We start from the raw sequence: 24,860 nt of genomic DNA on the forward strand, positions 1-24,860 counted from the left end.
CTGGGCATCAACAACGTTGGGGCCGGAGTTGGTGACGTCGAGGAACGTCGAACAGTGAGACCCGCGTGGCCCGAAGGCGATCCGACGGGGCCACAAGGGGCCGAAGATATGTGCCATTGCAGACATGAACTCTTGCAATTCGGCCGGAGTCGCCGATGGACCCCGGAAAGGTGGGTAAGCCAACGGTAAACTGCTCAGGCTCCACTGGAGTTGCAGGGGCGGTGCCACCTGCCCCCTCAGCCGTGACTCATGACCGGCAAGGGGAGGACGAAGAGCGGCGACGCTTCTTTGACTTTTTGTGTTTCGCCTTACCTGACTCCGAGTGAGAAGACTTCGAATGATGGTGCTCGCTTTGCGACCGGGCCATCGACCTCCCACGGAACCAGGGCCTGGAATGACGTGGGGCCGACTCCTGGGCCTCCAGCCACTTTCGGGACCGCTCATGCAAACTTTTCGGGGCTATGGCCCAGCAGTGGGAACACGACTCAGTGTTGTGGTAATGCCCCAGGCAGAAGAGACGCTCACAGTGCGGGTCCGTCAGCGACATTGTGCGCGGACAGGCCTCGTAAAGCTTGAAACCGGGCATCCTTATCAATTCAAAGAGGCTTTATTCGAACATTTCTCATAAAAGCACAATAAATACAAAATATTAAAACAGTATTAAATGATTGCCTCAGACAGATAAAACCAAGAATTTTTGGCAAAGAATCATATATATATAAGCAATATTAGATGATTGCCTCAGACAAATAAAAGCAAGAATTTTTGGAAAAGATCATGTACATATATATATATACAATTTAAAATAAAAGCGACATCAAGTATCTTGTGATAGTAAAACTCACCCTCTATAAACAGTTACTCGACTATCAATTTATTCCTAATAGACCATGCCCACCCCAGGAATTTCGCTACTGCTATAGCCAATGGCAGGTATGAACTAGTACAAATAATTCTCATAGCTACAGTACTACTTTTAGTGCCTAGATTTTTGCATGCAGGTTTTAACCAAGTTTGTCTAGGAATAGCATAAGCTTGACCGGCGAATAAAAAATGGCCAACAGTCTCCTTTTCAGATCCACACGCGGGGCAAGAAATGTTTAGTGAACCCCTCCACCTGCCAGTGAGTGCCCTTAGTGGAAGAGTACCTATCCTCAATTGGCATAGGAGCTTCCTATCCCATGGCTTTGTTATTATGTCCCAATAAGGTTCGTAATCGGGAGAGATTTTAGATTCCAGATAACAACCTGCAATAGATCTAGAATCAGTATTTCTTCAGTCCCGCTCAGTCACATAATTCCAGTACAACTCCTTTACAATAATTTTACTAGGAAATAGTGCTCCTGACGGGTTATCCCAAAGAGTTTGGAGACCCAACAAACACAACAGAGATCTGAGGTCTTTTAGCTATTTAATTTTATGAAAAAGATCCCCTTTAATTATCGCCAAAAAACCTTCGGCATAGTGCTTAAGTTCTGGAGTAGTCCAGAGTCGTCTCCAGTACAGTATCGGACGAAGCTTTGCCAAATCGACCACAGCCTTTCTGCCCAGCTCATATCTAAGGGGGAGAAGGGGGGTGCTTTTGGGAAGACCCGTAATTGTCCTAATAAACTTATTTTCGGAATTTTGTAGTGAATCAAGTTTTCCAAATCCCCACAACTCCGCCCCCTTATGCACCAGGGGTAAGTTCACTTACAAATTATATCAAACAAATACTTTAGTCAACAAGTAACGGGATACCGCTCTCTCCGGATCTGCGCTTGCTGGCGCAGAAAAAGAAAGAACTGACATCAGCGTGCGTGGGCACGTCTAAGTAGCTCCAGTGACTTCATCTCGGCGAATACGCCGCCAACGATGCACTCGGAGCCGTATGATGACGCCTATCGACGCACAGGGGTACTGCTGACGAAAGCTTTCCGGATCAAATCTGACGCCTGGGGATACCCTATGGTAAGGAATCTATCACTAACCTGTCTCATTCAGATATATCACACGCAACAATAGGAAAAGTCGTTTGTCACATAAAAAAGGTGCACCCTCAATCAGGAAGGACACTAAGTGTTTTAAAATTGCCCTCACCTATTAATAGCGGCATGCTTCATATTTGGGCGTGCTACAACATCCTTGCGCAGACCAACGCCTGGGATGAAGCATAAGGGTTTGAGGGGGGGCGTCATCCAAACATATAAGGAGGAGGAGATCCAGTGTTTAATGGTTAAAATCAATCTGTTCAGTGATGAATCGGGGATATTAGCAACCCACCATCCTTTCATCTGCTCTTTGTCGACATGCTTCAGCCTATCTTTCCGCCCCTATAGGCTATATCGAGGTTAACCCCATTACCATTTGTATACTGTACAGCATATTCATAAAGTCACTGTACACTCCTGCCATTAGTCCCCTACAGGTACCCAAACATTCTAATGTCATTAGCGTCTGTAATTTGCCTCACTCTCTAGTGGCTGTAGCTACTGATTCAATCAAGGTGGATACACTTCTATCTGTGTCAAATGCAAAACGTTTTCTGACTCTAGAATCGGGGTAAGTACTTCCCTCTCACTGTCTCTACTGTCCTTTATGGTACAGATGTCTTGTCATTTCCATCCTTCCACTATATTTCTTTCCACCTCTGAAATGCACCACAACGGTGTATGTGCCTGCATCCATTCTGATTCTTACATGAATTTTGAGAGCCCTTTCCACAATATACTATGAGCCTTTCCCTGATTACCACCATACACCATCCTTTCTCCATCCTTCACCCCTTTATATGCCCAACTCTACCTTCTTGCTTTAAATAAAGTGTAATTTGTAATAAATGACAAGCAAGACAATATTATTTTGAAGCACTCAGCCTACTACCATTGGCGGAATGTCACCCTGATATTTTAAGCCTTGTTTCTCCTTTGTCCCAGCCTTCTATGATTTTGTGCAGTAAATACACTTGAAGGGGAGCGAGAATCTTGCCAAAAACGTAATGTAGCAGAGGTGGTTATCATATTTAACACTTTATTTCACGCACCCTCCCCCCAAAGACAACTGAAATTTCTTCTTCAAAATATCCAGACTAACCGCCATCATGCCCTATGGCAATACACGGCTGTCTCTAATCCTACTTATTTCACACATGTTAAAATTCTTAAATACTTGTATGTTCAAAGTAACCTCATGGAAACTCAACGTTTTTATTGTATTTTACATTGTCACTTTCATACGAAGCAATCCTTCCTTTTGCAACACCAGGCAAGATTACACATCTTTGTGTGGGAACACTTATTCTCCTAGCAGAAAGGTAATTTATGAGGAAATTAGTTGCAATCTGATTTCCACTCACAGCAGTGCTGTGAACTGTTTACAGTAGCCTTAATGTATTACCAACCCAGGCATGTGCCAGTAGTTTCATGTATCTGAACGATACTCCTTACACTAAACCCTATATGGTCTCTTGAGTATCCACACTGCACAAACCATCTTCTGCACCTTGTTTAGTGTCTCTGGAAACTTCCATTTGAGCCTCTTTGCTGATACCTCTGCTTGTGTCATTTTGTCTGTGTTAATGACAGAAAGGGGCTTGTGGCTGCCACACTCCCTATCGTCTCTCCCTGGTTGTGTAACACTGTCAAAAAGTCTTGCTGAAATTCTTGCTCAATTTTCCATCCTCCAATACCTTCAAAAATAGTCTGGCCTGTAGTGAGAGGCTGTCTTTCACACATATCTTAAACAATTCCAAGAGTTTGATTGATCTAGTCTCTTTCCATACAAGCAACGTATTATTGTGTCTCATATACCTCTGCGTGCCCTTCAAAGTCCAATACTTTGTATATGTGCAAGTCTAACACATCGCTTCCAGCCAAAGTATTCATCAAATATGCTTACCTGATTATTGAAGGCAGATTCATCCAGTCTCTTTCCATACAAGGCAAGAGTGTGTCTGACAAGCTCAGCCCGGTCTGACGGCTCCAGTGGCCCAAGGGACAAGAAGGATGCATCCTTGCGCTTCTTTAATGCACTAAGCAGGGAGGAATTCTCATCCATGCTCAAGACAAGGTGCACACGCTGCAAGGCAAGAACTGATGATTCAACTCAAAAGTATACAGCTTCAAAACAAGAAATGCAAGGTCTAAGCTACAAGTCTAGCACCGCAGTGAGAGGATACATTAAAATGAATATGTTACTTGAGGGCCCATGTACACAAATATGTTACAACGGCATTGTATTTAAAAGTAGCACATCACACCTAAAGACACAACCCGCAATGTGTAACTTTGTGAGGAAACAAAAAGAGAATGACAGTGAGTGAGACATTACCATTCTGACACACTATTGAATTTCTCACTCGAAGTTTGTTGCCAAAGGGCGTCAGTAAGGAAGAATAGTATAGTAACTGTCAAAAGCAACGCTGTATATTGAGATCAGGGATACAGTAGTTCACACATCAGGTTCACATGCGGAGCCACAAGATTTGAAAAACCTCAAAAAGAAACAGTAGTTGACAAGGATAGTCATATAGGGATAAAAAACGCAGACTCCTGGTGAAGATAATTTAGCTACACAAACCTGAATAAAATTGGGCATTCATTATCATTATAATTATTTTTATTCGGCTATAAGCAGAACAATTCACAATACAGATAGAAACAACAATAAAATAGTAGCACCATTAATCAGGAACATATAAATAATTATCAGTTTAATAAGATGTCAGAGTCTTCCAAGACGAGTGCATAAAGTTGATTGCTATCATACAGATATTTTCAGAGGAGAGTTGTTGAATAAAAAGCAATGCCAAATTGTATTTCTTGATTTTAAGATCTTTAAATAGAGGGATGAGAATAAGTCTCAGAGGAAAAATTTACAATGTGCAAAATAACAGTGCGCAAAGTGCTTCGTTAAGTCATATAGGCAAGCTGGATGGTATAGAAACGAAGTACCAGTCACTGGGAACGATAAATGAAAATGCACTGTACTCAACTTAAGATATGCAACTAAAATCTGTATTGACCATTTCAAACACACAAATAAAGTTCTGGTCCTTGTGATGTTACCAACACAGAATGTTTCCTCACTGCTGATTTGATATTTTCATTTAATCTTGGTTTAGCCTCTTGGTGTTTGAAAAACGAATGCTGGCAGACATCGTCAAGGAATTTGGGGTGTCAATAGTCTCCTATGTCGACTGAACGCAAGTGGTTGTCTCCCTTGCCCTAGAGACTGTTATGTTTCAAATAGGTACCCTAATATAGGGCCGGGTAATATCATACACTTTCACCTACCTTATCTCCCCTATACTACACAGAAACAAGCCTTTACCTAGTTCTAGTCCTGGGTGCAGAAGGAGGGTTTTTCCTGAGCAATAGCGTCCTATAACTTCTTCAATGGACTCGCACAGTACGAATGAATATTCATGAGCGTTCTTGGAAACCAGGCAGGGTCTACACCACCTACCCCACCATATCTACGTACAAGGTTCATCCCATAAGTCATCCTCAAATCCAACAATGGATAATACATGAAACAAGGAACAAAGAAACCCTAGATACTTTTTGCATAAATACAGCACATCTTGCTAGGGCTGGTAGAGGGAACAGAGACTTCCAGGCCGACACACTGATCAGAGACGCTTAGGCTCCTGCAGGCAGATGCTCCAGATGACAGTGGTCTAACACATCCCTTGCAGGGTGTCCAACTCTAGACCAGGACTGGATCCCACACTCTCTCACTTCAGGTAATGGGGTTAGACTAAATCTTAGAGGGATTCTTGGCTTCACAACTACTCACATGCTAGATACACTTAGGTACATCTAGATAGGCATCGTAGGAGTATGCGCACATTTATCCTGCATTTTATAATCATGTATTTATTAATGCTTATTGCAAGATGGTAGAACTGTACTATCCTTTTATTTTCACTGTACTGCTAATCATATATATCTGCTAATGTCTAACAGTTGTTGCAGCACATCTATTTTACACTTGAAGAACAACTGTGCAATAAATTCTTATTGTAACACGCCCAACTGTTTCTTCTGTGTAACTATGCGACCAAATAAGTGAGCACGAGTAACTGAGCGAAAAGTAGTATATTGTTTCCATAATCCTGAGGGATCAGGGTTGTCATGTTCTAAGGTTGCCAGAAACTATTCTCTCCCCGATAAGAGAAGATTCTAGTGGCACTGTGAGCTAGTTAAAATGGAAAGGCTAGTCAGTCTGCCACCAATCCTACAGTTTGTTATCCAAACGCGTAGGTCCTGCATGGATAATATAGGAACTACACGACAAGACAGTTGGCAACATCAACAGGCCCCTTGCCTAGAGAAAGTGGCATGGTGAATGGTGAAATGCTTGTTGAAACTAAACAGATACAACTGAACCGATACTTTTGGGGATAAATTAAACTCTACAAGCAACGCTCGGTTGGCCAGACTGCCTGTGAACTCCACCAGCTCCCTCTTGCCCCATAAAAAGCATGGGCATGTGACTGGATTTCTCCCTATCCATTGAAGCCCAAGCCACACAAACTGACCACATCTTGCTTGTCCATGCTGAGAACTTTGCGTAAAATCCTGGATGGATTACCCATACAATCTAGGAGAACTGTGATCTGGAGCTTATTCTTTCCCGTCTGGACTATGGGAATTGCCTGTGCATGGGCTCACCCAAATCAGTTATTAGGAGACTCCAGGTAGTCCAAAACGCTGCAGCATGGAACATCTTCAAGCTACCCAACACACTTCAGCAAAAAGCACCTTGGCCAACCTGCTCTGGCTCCCATGGAGGTAAGAACAACATTTAAGGTACTATGTCTGGCCCACAGGGAAATCAGCCACATGGGACCCCCCTTATAAGGGCCATTCTGTCACCCTATACCCCCAATAGGACTTTAAGATCCTCCTGAGGGTCTAGCGAATTCAAAGGACCAGATGGGGGGATCCTTTTCTCACCTATCCCCCAAACTACAAAACTCTATGCCAACTGAATTGGGAAATGAACCCAACGAGACCAAATTCAGAAAACTGTTCAAAACCTGGCAATAGCCCCATTAGCCCAGCCATGTACAGCCTTAGAGGTTCAAGGATGCGCGCTATGACTCACTCAGCACTGGGAAGCCTTCGGGTAGCTACGTGCTCTATAAATCCACAATACAATACAATACTGCTCCACTATTCCAAATCGCTGGCAAAATCCATATCGGGTCTCAGAGATGGTCCCACTTTCCTCACCCCTGCCCAAAGCTTTGTTGGTAGGACTCCAATATTTTCAACGTTGAATCAAGAAGCCATATGGGATGATGGAAGATAGTAAGATTTTTGTCTCCCTTTTTAAAAATGGGAACTATGATTGTGGAATTGTGCCTATAAGAACAAGTTACTTACCTACGGTAACGATACATCTGTAAGAGACATAGATTAGTTATGGACCCCCAGGCATCAGACTCAATCCAGAGAATTTTTCTTCAGCAGTATCCCTGCGCATTGGTAGGGTGCGTCGGTCGACTCAGCATTCGTCGTTGGGGTCGTGGTTGCCAGAATGACATTGCGGTATCTACTCAGACGCCGCCCCTGCACGCTGACATCAGTTCATTACACAACATTCCCCACCAGAAGCGCAGACCCATGCAAGACACTGACCACTGGTGCACAAAATAAGGGAAGTCCCTTACCCTAGAAGTCAGTTCGCAGAAGGGGGTGGATGGGTGGGGCGGTGAGGAATCCATAACTAATTTATGTTTCTTACAGATATATCATTACCAAAGGTAAGTAACTTGTTCATCTTAAAGAGACAATTAGTTATGTATTCCTCACCTTAGAATAGATACCCCAGCAATCTCAACCCCAGATATGGGTCTGCGAACCAACTTCACACCAGAAAGTCCTGGAGAACAGAACGGACAAAGGAGCCGTCTGTCCGGACTTGGCTGCCCAGGCAATAGTGTTTAGTAAACATGTGCAAAGAAGCCCAAGTAGCTGCCTGGCAGGGAGACCCCACATCACAAAGCAGTAGTGGCTTCCGTCACGCTGGTGGAATGGGCACGCAACCCCACTGGAGGTTCCTTTTTTGCTAAGGAATAGCAGATTTTGATGCAAAGAATGACCCATCAGGAGATGGTTCACTTTTGCACAGCTTGACCTTTCTTGGTGCCCACATAGCCAACAAACAGCTGGTCAACCACCCAGAATTGTTTTGTGTGATCCAGATAGAAGGAAAGCTCACATTTTGGATACAGACGGTGGAGTCGCTCTTCCTCTTTAGAAGGATGCGGGCGGGAAGAAGGAGGGCAAAGTGGTGGTCTGTCCTATGTGGAAAGAGGCATCCACTTTGGGAAGAAAGCAGGCCTAGGGCGAAGGACAATCTTGAATATCCAGGAAAGGAGGTTTGGAAGAAAGAGCCTGAAGCTCACTCACCCTGCGAGCAGAGGTGATGGCAACCAGAAAGGCAGTTTTAAGTGTCAGAAGTCTGAGAGGACAGTTACTTAGTGGCTCGAAAGGAGCGAGCATAAGATCGGTGAGAACCAGGTTCAAGTCCCACTGGGGCATTACAAAAGGAATTGGAGGATACAAGTAAGTAATGCCCTTAAGGAAGCGAGTTACAATAGGGGACTTGAAAGAGAAGGCTGGTCAGGAAGTCAAAGAAAGGCCGAAATAGCAGAAAGATAGCCTTTATAGGGTGCCCAGAGCAGAGTCCTGCTGGGCCAAAGAAAGAATGAAGAGGAAAACCTCTGAAAGGGGAGCAGAAAGGAGATCCACAGGCTTTTCAGCGCACCATGCCACACACTTGTTCCATCTACAGACGTATACTGTTTCGTTGGAGGGACGCCTGGCTGCCAAGATAATGTTACAGAATTCAGGAGGAAGGTCGAAAGCTGTCAACTGTAGCCGCTCAATATCCACACAAGGAGGTGGAGGCTGGACAGGTTAGGGTGGAGGACCGTCCCCTGCTGCTGTGACAGAAGATCCTCCCGAAGGGGCATTCTGATCTGAGGATCGATGGCCATGTGCAAGAGCTCGGGATACCAGACTCTTCGTGCCCAATCCGGGGCTACAAGAATGACCTGGGCCCGGGTGCGCTTGATCTTCTTCAGCACTCTGGGTAGAAGTGGTATAAGGAGTAGTTTCTGTCCTGTAACTCCAGTTCTGTAGTAGGGGTATCTCTGTTATAGTCATAATCTAGTGAATAGTCCCGCCCATGTGCGTGGACCCCGGAGCAATCAAAAATAATCTCTTAAAGTGTCAAAAAGATGCAGAACTGCACAGACACTTAAGAGAGAATTTAAAGACAGATAATGCAGCCTATAACCAGGCTACACTGTCCAGTACTTCAACTAGAAATTCCACCAAATATCCACACACAGCAAAGTCTGTCCAGATTTCCCTTGCCTCAGCAGCAAAAACCCTCTGGAATGATAGAGAGGAAGACATGGACAGACAAGCCCCATAGGCTGCCATTATGTGGCTCAAAACCGGATACTGTGCCTTTAAGAGAACTTTCCAGAACTTCACAGTATCCCAGAATGCCCTGCAGGTCCCTTTTACTTTCAGTTCTTTTTGAAGGCGTAACACGCCAGACCTGTAGCATTCCTTACATGAATATCTCTCTCCACCGGGGAGGAAGGCAGGCGCTTATGATAATAACAGAGATACCCCTACTACAGAACTGGAGTTACAGGACAGAAACTACTCCTTCTGTAGTAGGGGATCTCTGTGTATAGTCATAGTCTAGTGAATAGAATGGCAAGCCCATCCCCACACCAAAGCGGCGGTGGAGAAACGAGAAATAACACCACTATTGTGCGAACAGATTTCGCAGCGAAGCCTGCCCAATCTGAGCGTCTGCCCTGGCATCCGTGTCCAGACAGTAATGCTTAGCAAAGGTATGGACCGACTTCCAAGTGGCGGCCTTGCAGATTTCTGCAATAGGAACATTACGGAGCAAAGCCGTCGTGGCAGCTTTGCCCCTGGTGGAATGAGCCTTAGGTTTACCCCCTAAGGTCTTATTAGCTTTCTGGTAACACAGTCGTATGCAGGACACAATCCACCTAGAGATGGACTGTTTAGAGGTAGCAAGACCCGTCCTGACTGATCCATAATTGATGAACAATTGGTCTGACCTATAAATATCTTTGGTCTTATCCAGATAAAATGTCAACACCCTCCTAACATCCAGGGAATGTAAGGACCTTTCCGCTGGAGATGAAGGAATCTGAAAAAACGTAGGCAAAGTTATAGTGTGGTTGACATGAGAATCAGAAATAACCTTGGGAAGAAATTTAGTGTGAGTACGCATAACAACCTTAGCAGCATGAAATACAGCAGGGGTGTGGAATTTTTAAAATAAACTGCTTGTCCTAGGGACGAAATGCAGCTCAAATCTACTTGTCCTAAAACAAATCTACTTGTCCCATCTATCGATAACATCAATCACAAGGGCGAACACGAAAACCTTTGCCCATTGTATAGCTTTAATATCTTATCCGTATTTGGATGTGGTAAGTTTAAGTTAATGTTTTCAGGATGGTTTATATGTATATTGGTAAGTGGATATAGATGCAGCATAGATTGAATGAATGTACCATTAAGGTGGTACATTACAAGGCTGCGTTGTGGGCATGATTGGGTCAAGAGTTGTCAAACGTGTACTACAAGTTGATGTACATGCGTAGCTCAATCTGGATGTGCTGCTGAAGAGAAAATACTGAAACATCTGAATGGCCTGTTACCATGCTATACACAGGATAGTGCTAGCAATTGTGTCTAATATGTACTGCTGATATAATGAGGGGGGCTGTTTTTGAAAATTGGTGTATGTAGGGGTGTTAGTTGTAACAAGGCACAGATAGAGGAATATAACCTCCATGGTCAGATGAACAGATCCCACAGCTGTTTTCTGATTGGGCCTGCGACATCCACAGAAGTAGACCAAGGAAATACAGTAATGCATTAAAAGCAAGGAAGCATGACATGCAGGACCTCCATGCTGGGGAGAGGTACTTAATCCTGTGCCCTCTAGAACCCAAGATACAAAGCAACTGTCCATCTCTCATCACTAAAGTGTCATCATTGATTTCACAAAAAGGACAGGTTGATACAGAAAGTAACCTGCGTAATTACTATAACTTAATGTGACCCTATGAAACTGCATGAGGAAAATGAGGAGGCGGAACCAGTAATTATACGATTATCTCTCTCAGCCATTCTTGGCATATAGGGGAGTTCACTGCAGAGGGAGTGGAAAATTTCCCTCACATGCCTCCATTATGCTGGGATCACTTTAAGAGAAATGGAAGGTTCTCCTTTAAAGCCACCTAGAGAAAAGAGGGCTAATAGGGGAGGATTAATAACCTCTCATTCACTCTATACTGTAAGGGGAGCTGCAAAAAGCTCCCTCACAACAGAGGAGCTCATGGGCAAAGTTGAAGCCCTCTCACACCTGGACTACATAGGTGAATTCCCTCTCCCGGAGATGAAACCTTGTTTTCCCCATCGCTAGGAGAAGGTGCTCTGAATGATGGCTATGCCAACACTCGCAGCTGTGAGAAAAGCACATGGAGATTCTATAAGGGAACAAATAAACCCTCTCGCAGTCACTAATACGACTGAGGGAGCTCACTTACGGAGTAGCTAATAAATTATATTAATATAGGATTTTTCAGTAATGGTTTGAATTAGTAGAACAAATGAAGAGAAATAAATGATGTAGGTGAGGACAAGTCAAAGCAAAGAAAAATAACAATTTTGGAATTTAACGTTAAATTGTGTTGTCTCGGTTGGTCAGTGATTGAAGAGCCTGAAGATAGCTCACAGCACTTAATGTTTTTCTTAAAACTATGATCGACTCTGCAATATGATTTTGAAGCAAATTATTTCCAAGTCATGAGATTCTCCCCTTTTCTCACAGCAAAATATTTGGGTACATTGAAGCCAATTTGCTTCAGAGTAATATGTCAGGCCAAAATGTGAACAGCTTGATTATGGGTGAATTTTATTCACCAGCCCTAAGGAACATTGGAAAGTCATGTCTGCAATAAAGTCAAAGGCCATTTGTGGTCCTGCCTTAACCCAGTAGTAGCACTGTGACTCAGTATCCCTCTGACTGCACACACAAACCACTGCTCAAACACACAAGTCCACTAAACACACACTGCCAATGCACAGATGCACGAGCCCGTCAGAGACATACACATTAGTGGAGACACACATGAAACCCTGCAGACACACATGAAACCCTGCACGCAGGACACGGCAGATGCACACTTCTTGAGAGACACACCCCTTAAGATACAGTACCCAACTACAGACACAGTTTCCCTGGCAGACACACAAACCCTCCCTGCAGAGACCGGCACACTCGGGGAGTGACACCCACACAGACTGGCACTGATACACACACCCTGGAACAGAGCACACATTATTGAAACGAAATACAAACCCCCTTGCACAGACACACAGAGTATGCAGAGAAAGTCCCTGCAGACACATACTCCGACACAGAGACCGACCTTGAGGTACACACATGCACACACCTTCCCCCTTTGATACACACAACCCAATGCAGAGACACGTGTACCACACATGCACTCAACATTGCAATGACAAACACAGACACCTTCCAAACGCGCACAATTCCACCCTACACAATCTGCTGATAGTACATAACTACAGATATGCGAACCCTGTAAACAAATACACACAACCTGCAGACACACAGGCACACTGCAGCAAACATATTCAGCAGGCCTACCATGCAGCAAAACACTTCCCAAATGGTTTATCCTGTTGCCTGGTCAGTGCATGATATCAAGCAGTTGCATTAAGTGGAAGGTGGTCTTGCCTTCTGGAATCAACACATGGGAAAAACAGACAGGTTCGACACGCGCTTTGTTCTGGGAAGAATGGAGAAATTTAGCCTATATTGGAGATGTGGGCCTGCTTGGCAGCTGGTTGACGGCCGATTGCCTGCTGGTTTAAGACTGTTTTAGTGCAGGTAGTGGCATTCACTTATTTTGGCACTTGTACAGAAAATAAATAGCTTTCAAAAGACGGTTTGTGAGTGACTCTGTGCTGCAGTGACTCTCTCCATATACCCTTGCACACAAACCTAGGCCCCCTAAGCACATAAGTGTAAATACATAAATCGATCTGACACACTCCATATTTCCCAGTTTCCCTTAGTCTGAATATTGGACATCAGAAGCCTGGCAGGAGCAAATATGTGAGGGATGTGAATGAGGGGAAAGAATGAGCGCAAGAGCGTTATGTGACACGAGCTATGATCATAGGAAGCATGATGGGGAGGGAAAGAAAGAAACACCTCCATCAGGCCTAGGGCGGATATTGGAGCCCGAGTGGAAGAAAACACCAACGAGTCGGGGCAGGGGCACAGACGTCAGAACCTTGAGGCAGGAAACTCTGTCATAAACATTGCAGCAGAGAGCAATTAGATTTGTTGTGGCGAGAACCCCTCCCAGCACCCCAAACTCTACCAAGCTGCTTCGGAAGATGAATTATACGAAACTGCATTGTCTTCTCCCTCATTCATTGCCTCACGAACAGTGTGTGGCGCCTCGCAGCCAATAGCAAAACAGTGCCTGGCCCTAAACACACCCTCGCAGCAAGAATGCAGTTTCCTGCGGAATGGTTTTAAAGTATTTCCTTAGCAAATACCAGGCTAGAATCTTGAGCTTCTAGTCTATTACAGGTCTTGATACTTTTCTCATGCTGATTGAATTTCATTATGCTTTTGTGACGGTCTGTGTACACCAGAGTGCAACAGCTTTATCCTGCCTATGGTTAGTTGATATCTAGTTGTCCGTCGGGCAAAATCCACATTAAATCTTCTTGCCCTTGACAGAAACCAACATGTCTCGGGCGTCGGACGATAGGAATTCCACACCCCTGATACAGTATAAGGTTCTTGGCAACACGACACCTGAATTTCACTCACCTTGCGGGCCGATGTAATGGCCACGAGGAACGCCGCCTTCCAGGACAGGTGCTGCAACGAAGCCTTATGAATACGTTCAAAAGGCTCCTTCATCAATCTGGACAGCACCACATTCAATTCCCATGAAGGCGAAGGAAGCCGGACAGGAGGGAATACTTTCTTCAAGCCTTCCAAAAAATCCTTGATCACAGGGATCTGGAAGAAGGAAGTCTGTGAAGGGCATTTCCTGTAGGCAGTCAATGCAGCGAGATGAACCTTAATGGAATGAACATTAAGGCCAGACCGCGCTAAATGTAGAAGGTAAGGAAGGATGACGTCTTCCTTGCACGTCCTCGGGTCACAGTTCTTGGACTCACACCAGATACAAAACCTCTTCCACTTGTAAGCATAGGACGTCCGAGTGGAAGGTCGCTTAGACTCCTTCAGAATGTCCATGCAATCTTCGGGCAGATTCAGATGGCCATATTGCACTATCTCAGGAGCCATGCCGCCAAACTCAAAGACGAGAGGTTGGGGTGCAACATCTGCCCTCCGAACTTCGTGAGAAGGTCCAGCCTGCACGGCAGCCGTATGTGCGGAAGGAGAGACCGGTGAAGCAGGTCCGTGAACCACCACTGCCTGGGCCATTCCGGGGCAATCAGGATCATCCGTGCCCTGGACTGGGACAGCTTGATGAGCAGCGCTGGAATCAGGGGAATGGGTGGAAAAGCGTACAGAAAGCTGTTCGACCAGTTGATCCATAGCGCATTCCCCAGCGTCCCTTGCTGGTAGTACCTGGAGGCGAAGTCTCGGCATTTGCTGTTTTCGGCGGTGGCGAACAGATCTACGTCTGGAGTCGTCCACCTTTCGAAGACTTCTCCTAGTACTTCGTCGTTTATGACCCATTCGTGATTTTCCTGAATCAGTCTGCTCAGTGCGTCTGCCTGAACATTCTGCACACCTGGAAGATGGGTAGCCGTTATCGTCAATCTTCTGGCCAGGAGCCAATGCCAGATCGTCTGCGCCTCCTGTGATAGGGTGCGTGATCTCGAGCCCCTCTGCTTGTTGAGGTAATACATCGTGGTCGTATTGTCCGTCTGTACAAGCAGAGAGTTGGTCTGGAAGGACGGATGAAAGGCCTTCAGTGCCAAGTGAACAGCTCGGAGTTCCAGGAAGTTGATATGGTAAGTGGACTCCATCGGGGACCACGTTCCTTGAATCTGTAAGTCTCCCGAATGCGCTCCCCAGCCGTGGTGAGAAGCATCCATCACGAAAGTCTGAGTGGGAATGTCCTTGTGGAAGGGAACCCCTCTGAGGAGATTCTCAGCTGAACACCACCACTTCAGAGACTGAAGAGCATGCAGAGACAGTCGTATCTTGTCGTCCCAAGATCCTTTCCTCTGGTCCCACTGGTCCTCCAAGCACTCCTGCAGAGGTCTCATGTGCAGATGTGTATGAGGAGTGAGGAAGATACAAGAGGCCATCAACCCCAGTAGAGAGGACACCGTCCTCACTGTTGTAGATGGAGCGGTCATTAGAGCCTGAGACTTCCGAAGGATCAATCGCCGTCGCTCCTCCGAAGGAGACACGCTTGCTGACAGCGTATTGATGGTGGCTACCAAGTACTGAATGCACTGGACCGGGATCGGGACAGACTTGGACATGTTGATGTGCAACCCCAACTTGTTCAAGAGAACGCACGTCTTCTGGAAGTGTGCTTGAGCTTCTGAGAAAGAGGAGGCCTTGATCAACCAATCGTCCAGGTACGGGTAGACAAACACCTTGTTCTTCCTTAGGTGTGCCGCTACCACTGCCATACACTTCGAGAATGTTCTGGGCGCAGATTTCAGCCCGAATGGCAGTACTGTGTACTGATAATGATTGGTGCCGACTTGAAATCGCAGAAACTTCCTGTGTTTGCATGTAATGGGCACATGAAGTACGCATCCTGTAGGTCTATTGCACAAAGCCAGTCTCCCTGTTGCAACTGAGGATAAATCTGATGCAACGACAGCATGCAAAACTTTTCTCTGCGAATCCACTTGTTTGCCTGTCGCAAGTCCAGAATGGGCCTGAACTCGTTCTTGTCCTTCTTGCGAACCAGGAAGAACCGGGAGTACAGACCTCTTCTTCTTTGAGACAGAGGTACGTCTTCTATCGCCCTTTTCCTTAACAGGATATTGGCCTCCGCCTGGAGCTCGCGCAGTTGATACTGTGAGCTGACCTGAGGGATCGCTGGAGGCGGGCTGATGAACCGAAGACTGTATCCATTGCAAACAATATTCAGCACCCACTTGTCCTGAGTAATTTTTTCTCCACTCTGCCAGAAAAAATTGAACGCTTCCCCCCACCGGAGTGGGTAACGGATGAAGGGGAAGTAACAGCTCAGGGTCGCGACCCGGCGGGCCCTTGTTCGCTGTAGAGGACTGCTGTCCCCCTCTACCTTTCTGGCACTTCTGGAAGGGTCTCCGGAACTGCTGCTGTTGTTGCTGCTGCTGTCCCAAAGACTGCCCTCGTCCTCTCCCCTGTGCACCGAACCGTCTTTGGAACGGGCGGTAGGACTTCTTTTCTTTTGGCTTCTCCAAGCCCACAGCCGTAAGGGTCTCCGCCTCCGCCTTCATGCGGGCCATCCCGTCATCTGCGTGTTTTCCAAACAAGGTCTCCCCGGAAAAAGGCAGATTGGCCACCCACTGCTGGGCCTCCGGCTTGAGTGACGTGAGCCTGAGCCAAGCATGGCGCAGCTGATTGATCCCATGACAGTAACCATGGGCAGCCAACAGGGAGACATCCGCCGCTGCGCTGATGACCTGTTTTGACACCAGCATTCCTTCAGTGAGGATCTCTTGAAAGTCCTCCCTCTTGTCTCAAGTTCCACGAACTGTTGCAGGGAGTCCTACAGAGCCCGGTCATAGCGGCCTAGCAGCGCCGCATCGCTGGACGCCTTCATGGCCGTGGACGCAGTCCCACAAGCCTTCCTTCCAGCCGAGTCGATCCATCGACTTTCTTTATCTGGAGGCACAGTGGAGGACGGGGAGGTAGAGTGTAACTTCCTGGCCGCCGTCACTATCACCGAGTCAGGGACCGGATCTAACCTCAGAAAGGCCGGGTCCGAATCTGGGGCCCTGTACTTCTTCAGAAGCCGGGAGGGAGCGGCCTTCACCACCGCTGGTGTGAGGAACAGCTCCTCTGCAGGTTCTACCAGTCCAGGTACTAGTGGTAGAAGAGGGCGAGACAAGTGCTTCTTGTGAAGCGTTTCGAATATCACGGACGTCGTAGGTGTTAGAGCCGTCACCGTGATACCCAATTTCGCAGCCCCCCTCAGGAGAACCTCCTGGAATGTGCTTATGTCGTCCACCGGAGACACTCTGGTCCCTGGGGAGCCCGACAAAGTCGGTGAGTAGGAGCGGGTCCTGGAGGAGTCCGTGCGGGACCTAGATCCCCTTCTCCTATGGCGACGCCTTGATCTGGTGGAGGATCTGCGTCGACTCCTCGATCTTCCTCTCCGTCCGGAGCGTGATCGCGACTTCCTCGGCCTTGGGCGATCCGCCGGTTCCACCGGAGCAGGTGACTTAGGCTTGGCCGGGGCCTTTGGCCTAGGTGTCCCTTTGGGAGGGGTCGGAAGATTAGGCAGTGAGACCGACCTCGGAGGAACCGGAGGCGGCTTTTCTGGCAACCGAGGTCCAGGCTGAGGTGGTGGTAATGGAGGAGGCGTAGGGTTCCTCGGAGGGGGACCCCTCGGCAATGGAGGCGGTGGAGTCACCTTCCGTGACGGGGTATACACCTCGGAATACACCGAGCCTGGTGAACCGCCTTCTTTACCAGCCTGGGACATTGGCGAGCCTCCCATGGCTTCAGGTCTCCTTCCACTTTTCTTCGACGTCGAAGAACGGCGACCAGACGGCGAGCGTCAGTCCCTTGACGTCGAGCGTCTTCTCCTCGGCGTCGAACGCCTTCGCCTCGACGGCGACCTCGTCCGCGACCTTCTGCGCCTCGACGGCGACCTTCTGCGCCTCGACGGCGCTCTGCGCCTCGACGGCGACCTGTGCCTCGACGGCGACCTGTGCCTCGACGGCGACCTGTGCCTCGACGGCGACCTGTGCCTCGACGACGACCTGTGCCTCGACGCGACCTGTGCCTCGATGGCGATCCACTCCTCGACGACTATCGTCTCCTCTTCGCCTCGACGGCGAGCACCGACGCCTGGCCTTTCGACGCCGATCACTCGACGTCGACGACGACGAACTAGTCACCGGAGACTTCGATGGTGGCCTTGTAAGGTCCTTCGACGCCGAGCGTCGACGTCATTTCGCCCCCGACGACGGGTAACAGACCGTAGTCATCCCTCTCGACGCCATAGTCGGTGCAATCGACCCAGACGGAGAATGGGGACGCTTGCTGGTCTTCCTGCCCCTGGGGAGCCCCCCAGAGGCCTCAGCATGGGCAGATGAAGCCCCTCCAGACCCACCTTGAGCCTTCATCCTTCTTTCTTCAAGGCCCTGAAGCCTGATCTTCTTTCTGTCCTTCAGGGTCCTGCCAGAGAAGCCTTGACAGATCACACACTCCTCTGGGACATGGGAAGAAGGAAGGCAGAGGATACACACCTCATGGGGGATCCGATTTGGCCTTCTTCCTGGAGCACTCCGGGCATTTGTCGAATAATGCAGGCATATTCGACATAAAACAGAGTGCAAAAACCAAGGAGAAAGGCACCACAGTACTTTGAAAGCACTTAGCTTTGAAAAAGCAGTGAAAAAACACCAAAAAACTCTTGAAAAGGGAGAGCTCAATGCTCCAGGGTCCTGCTTGCAGGAGCCGGAAAAAAGAACTGAAAGTAAAAGGGACCTGCAGGGCATTCTGGGATACTGTGAAGTTCTGGAAAGTACTCTTAAAGGCACAGTATCCTGTTTTGAGCCACATAATGGCAGCCTATGGGGCTTGTCTGTCCTTGTCTTCCTCTCTATCATTCCAGAGGGTTTTTGCTGCTGAGGCAAGGGGAATCTGGACAGACTTGGCTGTGTGTGGATTTTTGGTGGAATTTCTAGTTGAAGTACTGGACAGTGTAGCCTGCTTATAGGCTGCATTATCTGTCTTTAAATTCTCTCTTAAGTTTCTGTGCAGTTCTGCATCTTTGACATTTAAGAGATTATTTTTGATTGCTCCGGGGTCCACGCACATGGGCGGGACTATTCACTAGATTATGACTATACACAGAGATCCCCTACTACAGAAGCAGATAGGCGTATAGAAGACCGCAACTCCACTCAAGACGAAAAGCACGCAAAGCGAGTGAAGCCTTGGAAATTGCAACGCGCAGAACTGGTGACATTGCATGTTCCCTTCGGTGGTGAATAGATCTAAACAAGGCTCTCCCCACCGCTGAAAGAGACCTTGCACCACCTCCGAGTGAAGATGCCATTTGTGATCCATCACACACTAGCGCCGGAGTTCGTCCACCCTGGCGTTCAGAAATCCTGCCAGGTGTTGAACCACCAGAGACATGCCCTGATATTCCAGCCACTTCCAGAGACAAAGTGGCTCCTGACATAGGGTCCACGACCCCACTCGCCCTGTTTGTTGCAGTACCACATGGCAGTGGTGTTGTCCGTGAACACCTGCACTACTCTCCCTTTGCCAGAAGGAAGGAATACCTTCAGTGCAAGTCGGATCGCCCGCAGCTCCAGAAGAGTGATATGGAGCCCGGACTCTGCCAGAAACCAGAGGCCTCTGATCTCCACCTCTCCCATGTGGCCGCCCCAACCCAGAAGTGATGCATCGGTCACTACTGTGAACTCTCGCTCGGGAAGGGAGAGGGACCTGCTGTTGACCCAATCCTGGTTTATTAGCCACCACTGCAATTGGCGTGCAGTGCCCTCCGAGATCTGGATGCAATCTGAAAGATTCCCCTGATGCTGTGTCCACTGAAACGTCAGGTCCCACAGCAGAGCCCTGATATGCCACCAGGCATAGTCCACCAGCAGGATGCAGAAGGCCATGAGGCCCAGTAGCCAAAGGGTCATTCTGACCTAAGCCCGGGATAGAGACTGAAAGATCAGAATCATAGCCCGAATATCCCGGACTTGCTGCTCGGGAGGATAAGCCCAAACCTGAGCTGTGTCCAGAACCGCTCTGATGAAAAGGAGCTTTTGAGAGGGAATCCCATTGAGTGCAGGAGGTTGGCCGTAGTCTGGAGGTATGAGACGACAGCCTGGGGCGAGCCAGCCTTCAACAGCCAGTCGTCGAGATAGAGGAAGACTTGAACCCCTGATCTGACCAGATGAGCTGTGACCACCACCATCACTTTTGTGAACACCCGAGGGGTGTTGGTAAGGCCAAATAGGAGCACAGTAAACTGAAAGAGCTAGTGACTTACCGAGAACCGTAGGTAACGCCAATGGGCCGGCAGGACGGGGATGTGAAAATAAGCATCCTGCACGTCCAACCCTACCATCCAGGGTCGAGGGCAGACAGGACCTGAGCCAGTGTCAACATTTTGAACTTCTCTTTCTGGAGGAAGCGGTAAGCGTTCCTGAGATTCAAGACAAGACGCAGGGCCTTGTCCTTCTTGGGAACAAGAAAGTAGTGGGAATAACAACCCCAACGTACTTCTGGGGAAGGAACTCACTCAATGGCTCCCTTGGCCAAAAGAGCGGTAAATTCCTGTTGGAGAAGGGCCCAGTGATCCTCAGATATACGATGGAATTGAGGTGGCATGGATGGAGGGGAAGTCTCAAAGGGGAGGGAGTAGCCCCTTTGGACAATCTGCAAAACTCGCCTGGCCGACGTGATGGTTTGGTTTGCCAGTTGGGCGAGGTGATGGCGGATCCTGCCACCCACTGGCGAATGGAGGCCCTGTAAGGTCAGACGAGGAGGACTTGGAGGCTGCTGCAGAGGGGATGCTGGTGGACTGGCCCACCCGCTGGCCCCTGGACCCATGACAGTGAGATCCACATCCCCGGCCGTGCAGAGGCTGGACAGCTTGCGCACCCCTGTGGCTCTGGGTGGAATGTGGCGAGGCACCCCCTCCGAAGCCACGAAAGGGGCAAAAAGCAGACTGTACTGGGCGGGATGTGAAAGCATGGCCCAAGGATCTGGTCGTGGACCTGGAATCCTGAAGCGCTCATGCGCGTTGTCAGCCTTGTTGCCAAACAAGCGACAGCCATCAAAAGGCATGCCCAAAAGTGTAGCTTGAACATCACCCAAAAAAGCCAGTGGACCTCAACCAGGCGTAGCGTCTAAGTGCTACTGACGTTGAAATCGTCCTGCCTAGTTTGTCAACGGTGTCCAGCCCACACGGGCCAGGCCTCCTCCGGGCACTGTGGCAGCACCCCCACAACCGAATCCCACACCGAGTGGGAGTAGCGACCCAAGAGACATGCCGCATTCACGGACCCCAGTCCTAAGCTGGAGGAAGAAAACATCTTCTTCCCAAGGTGGTCCAGCTTATTGGATTCCCTATGAGGTAGTGCGGTAGGGAAGGCGCCCTTGGAAGTTGAGGCATTGACCTACAAGATCTCAGGGGTGGGGTGCTGGGAGAGGAAAATTGTTTCGGCCGGGCGGTGGTGTCAGCAATCCTCCTATCCACAGGAGCCCCTGTGTTGGGCTTGGAACAAGTGCCCAAAAGGAGGTCAGTGAGGGCCTCATTAAACGAAAGCAGGGGCTCCGAGGTTCTTCAGCCGGCCGCTGCTGGCTGAAGAACCTCAGTCAGGAGGTTAGTCCTGACCGCCACCGTGGAAAGCTCCAGGTTTAAGGTCTCAGCCACCCTATGCAACTCCACTGCGTATGATGCACCCTCCTGCGAAGCCACGATAGGGGGAGATAGCATGCCAAGGTCTGGGGAGGGGTCCAGACCACTCACTTCACCAAACTCCTCTCTTCAGTCCGGTTCTTCTAACTGGTCTACCAGAGGGTCCACAGAACCCTCCCAGTCTTCCTCACCCACCTCTGGTAGCCACTCAGGGTGATAGACAATACCAGGGGAGAACAGTGGTACAAAAAGTACCGGTCACCGCCGGTCCCGCTACGTGTCGACATAGAGGGGGTCTGGGGTCGATGCCGGCCGGGGACACAACCAGCGTCGGAGGAGGCGGAGGTGTAGTCACTGGATTCGGCACCGGAGGTGTCACGATGTTGACCGGTGCCCATCTGGATCCAGGCCTGGATCCCTGGGGGCCATGCAACATCGGAGCCGAAGAAGTCGGCATAGAAGGCCTAGAGCCCCCAGCCGAGTCTGCAGGGCCCGCAGTGAGGCTCTCGGGCAGGAAGGGAGGCTCTCAGTCGACCTAACAGCCTCCGCAGGATGAGCCAGATGACTACCTTCCTCATCCCGTGTTGCGTTGCCAACAGACGGAGAGAACGAGAAGAGTGACAATACTTCTTTGCCTTCTTTTTGTGCTTCGACTTAGCAGAAGACCAAGACTTAGACGAGGAATGGTGGTGATAACTCCGCGGACGGTCCCACGACCTCCCTCTCGACTGGGACCTAGAGCGGCGCGGAGAACACTGTCGGACCTCAAGAAGCTTTTGTGACTGCTCGTGCAAAGACTTTGGGTTCATGGCCCGACAGTCGGAGCACAACTTCAGGTCGAGGTCGCCCTCCAAACACCACAGGCACACACGGTGCAGGTCCGTTACCGACATCAATTTGCGACAGGAGTCGCAAGCCTTGAAGCCGCTTCGAGGACGGGACATCCCTGCGTGCACCAGGAGTCAAACGATTCGAAAAGATGTCGACAAAAAATCGCACAAAGAGTCAAAAGTGACTCGTGGTACCGGTCTCTACGGATCAGCGCTGGCTGGTGTGGAAAAAGAAAGAACTGACATCAGAGCGCAGGGGCGGCGTCTAAGTAGATACCACAATGTCATTTCGGCGACCACGACGTTGAACGCAGAGTTGACTGACGCCATCTACCGACGCGCATGGGTACTGCTGAAGAAAAATTCTCTGGATCCAGTCTGACGCCTGGGGGTCATTCTAAGGTGAGAAGTCGATAATTGATTGTCTCTTTCAGATTGTTGGCAAAGATCAAGTTTGTAAACAATGGTGCCCACAAAGGGATATACAATTTAAAAACATCAATTGGTACACTATCTGGTTCTAGGGCCTTCCCTAATAGGCTAGTCATCAACGCTTTGCTCACTTTATGAACCTGGATATAATTGGAGTAGTGAGACAACCCCTCCGTTTCACCACTGGTTCCAGTAGTTGCGGCACATCATGCATATCTCATGAGTTAAACACTTTTGAAAAGTGTTCCACCCATTTGTCAGCAAGAACATTCATCTGGAGATTGAATCTCTAGATCGTGGCACTTTAAGGGCTGCTAGAAGCTCTTAATGCGTTGAAGAGCCGCTCCCTTCTTCACAGGCACAGTGATTCTTAAGTTAGCCTAAGGTGAATGGTATTGCAAAAGTTTGAAAATCACAAACTATGAGTTGGGGGTCTTTCACATAGTCTAAACCTACATCTAAAGCAACTCCTTTGTCCAATAGTCCTACCAAAAACCTACAGGGATCAATTCTCTGCTAATTCAGCCAAACAAATTGATGTTTTGCATATTTGATCGCCAGCCCCTTTTTCTGCTAGCTTTTCATGCCAATATGGATGGAAAGTGAGGGTGGGCTAGGATCACTTAAACACTAAGAAATTCTGTTTAAAATTTGACACCAAGGTACTTAAGGCTAAAGTAAATAAAGTAAAACCAATAGCGTTCGCCAAACTTTTTCCTGTAAATCTTGGGGGACTGGGGTCGCAGAGGGAATATTATCTTGACAAAGAAATCCTAGATATCTCATAATTAAGTTATTTAGGGATTCACCATATGGATCATGCCTAAAGTGAGGCAGGACTAGCCCTTTTATATTAGTAAAGCCATGCATCTTTTCACCATGGGTCTACAAGCTTTAATCTTGAAATCTCCCACCGACATGACTGATGGTGGAATTTGGAATTTCTTCTGTAATTTATGTCAGACTCTAGGGTATCAACTATATGCGTACAAAAATGATCGCAAATATTAAACGAAAATCTCATTAGGAGTGTGGCTCAATGGTTAGAGCGGCAGACCCTGATGCAGAGTTCTGGCCAGGGACCAGGGTTCGATTCCCGCCTCGGCGGGGTCTCGGGCTCAATTTCCTCGGACATGTTAATTCTCGCCGCCTATTCTAATCACGGGCCCCACGCTGCAACTCTTGGCAATGGCTTGCTTAGCCTCCATACCGGCCCCAACAGCGCTAAGGATGCCTGGCCTCACCCTGGGGGTACCCAGGAGTGGACACTTCACAGGGAAAGCCAGGAGGGGTTCCACAGCGGTATGAATATCAGCACCAGGAAGCCGAATAGGCGACACCGCAAGGTGACCGTCTGGTGACAGTGCGCTCTATAAGTACCATGACATTTACATTTACATTAATATAATTTTATCTTGCGCCCCCCAGTATTTCACTGCAGCATTTGATAATAAGGTGAAGCATGTTATGCCCTTTTGTGAATATTGGAAGAGTTACTTACCTTCGGTAACGATATATCTGGTAGAGACACAGTCTAGCCGCAGATTAATTAACTTAGAATATCTCCCCAGGCGCCAGACTGGATCTGGAAAATCTTTTTTCCCCAGCAATACCCCTGCACGTCGTGAGGTGGCGTCGCCCGGCTCCGTCCTGACGTTGTCCACATAAGCGACGTCAATGTAGCCACATAAGCCCCTCCCAGCGTGCTGACATCAGTTTTCTGCAGGAAACCTTTCCGCGCCACAACGCGGAGCAGTGCGAAAAACTGCGATAGTCTAGGAACACTGTGTTAAAAAAGAACAAAATCGTTGAAAAAGCACCCAGTACCCAGAGGGACTGAAAGAAGCTCACAGAGTACGTGCTGTGTGCAAGGGCCCAACAAAATTACAAGCCGTGCCCAACCTCGAGGGGCAAAACTGCGGCACGAAAGATATGAC

General features: G+C 48.3%; 1 protein-coding gene across 7 annotated transcripts in view; it reads right to left on the reverse strand.

Moving 5' to 3' along the window:
* The window catches only part of TEP1 (telomerase associated protein 1), a 1,080,103-nt gene that overhangs the window by 518,892 nt on the left and 536,351 nt on the right, over positions 1-24,860 (reverse strand). For all 7 annotated transcript variants that reach the window (XM_086931874.1, XM_086931872.1, XM_086931869.1 and 4 more), the window contains one exon: positions 3,877-4,056. In XM_086931874.1, the coding sequence (XP_086788000.1) occupies positions 3,877-4,056 (180 nt within the window). The remainder of the gene's footprint in view (positions 1-3,876; positions 4,057-24,860) is intronic.

This window comes from Lissotriton vulgaris, chromosome 7 (genome assembly GCF_964263255.1).
Source record: "Lissotriton vulgaris chromosome 7, aLisVul1.2, whole genome shotgun sequence".
Lineage (NCBI taxonomy): Eukaryota > Metazoa > Chordata > Amphibia > Caudata > Salamandridae > Lissotriton > Lissotriton vulgaris.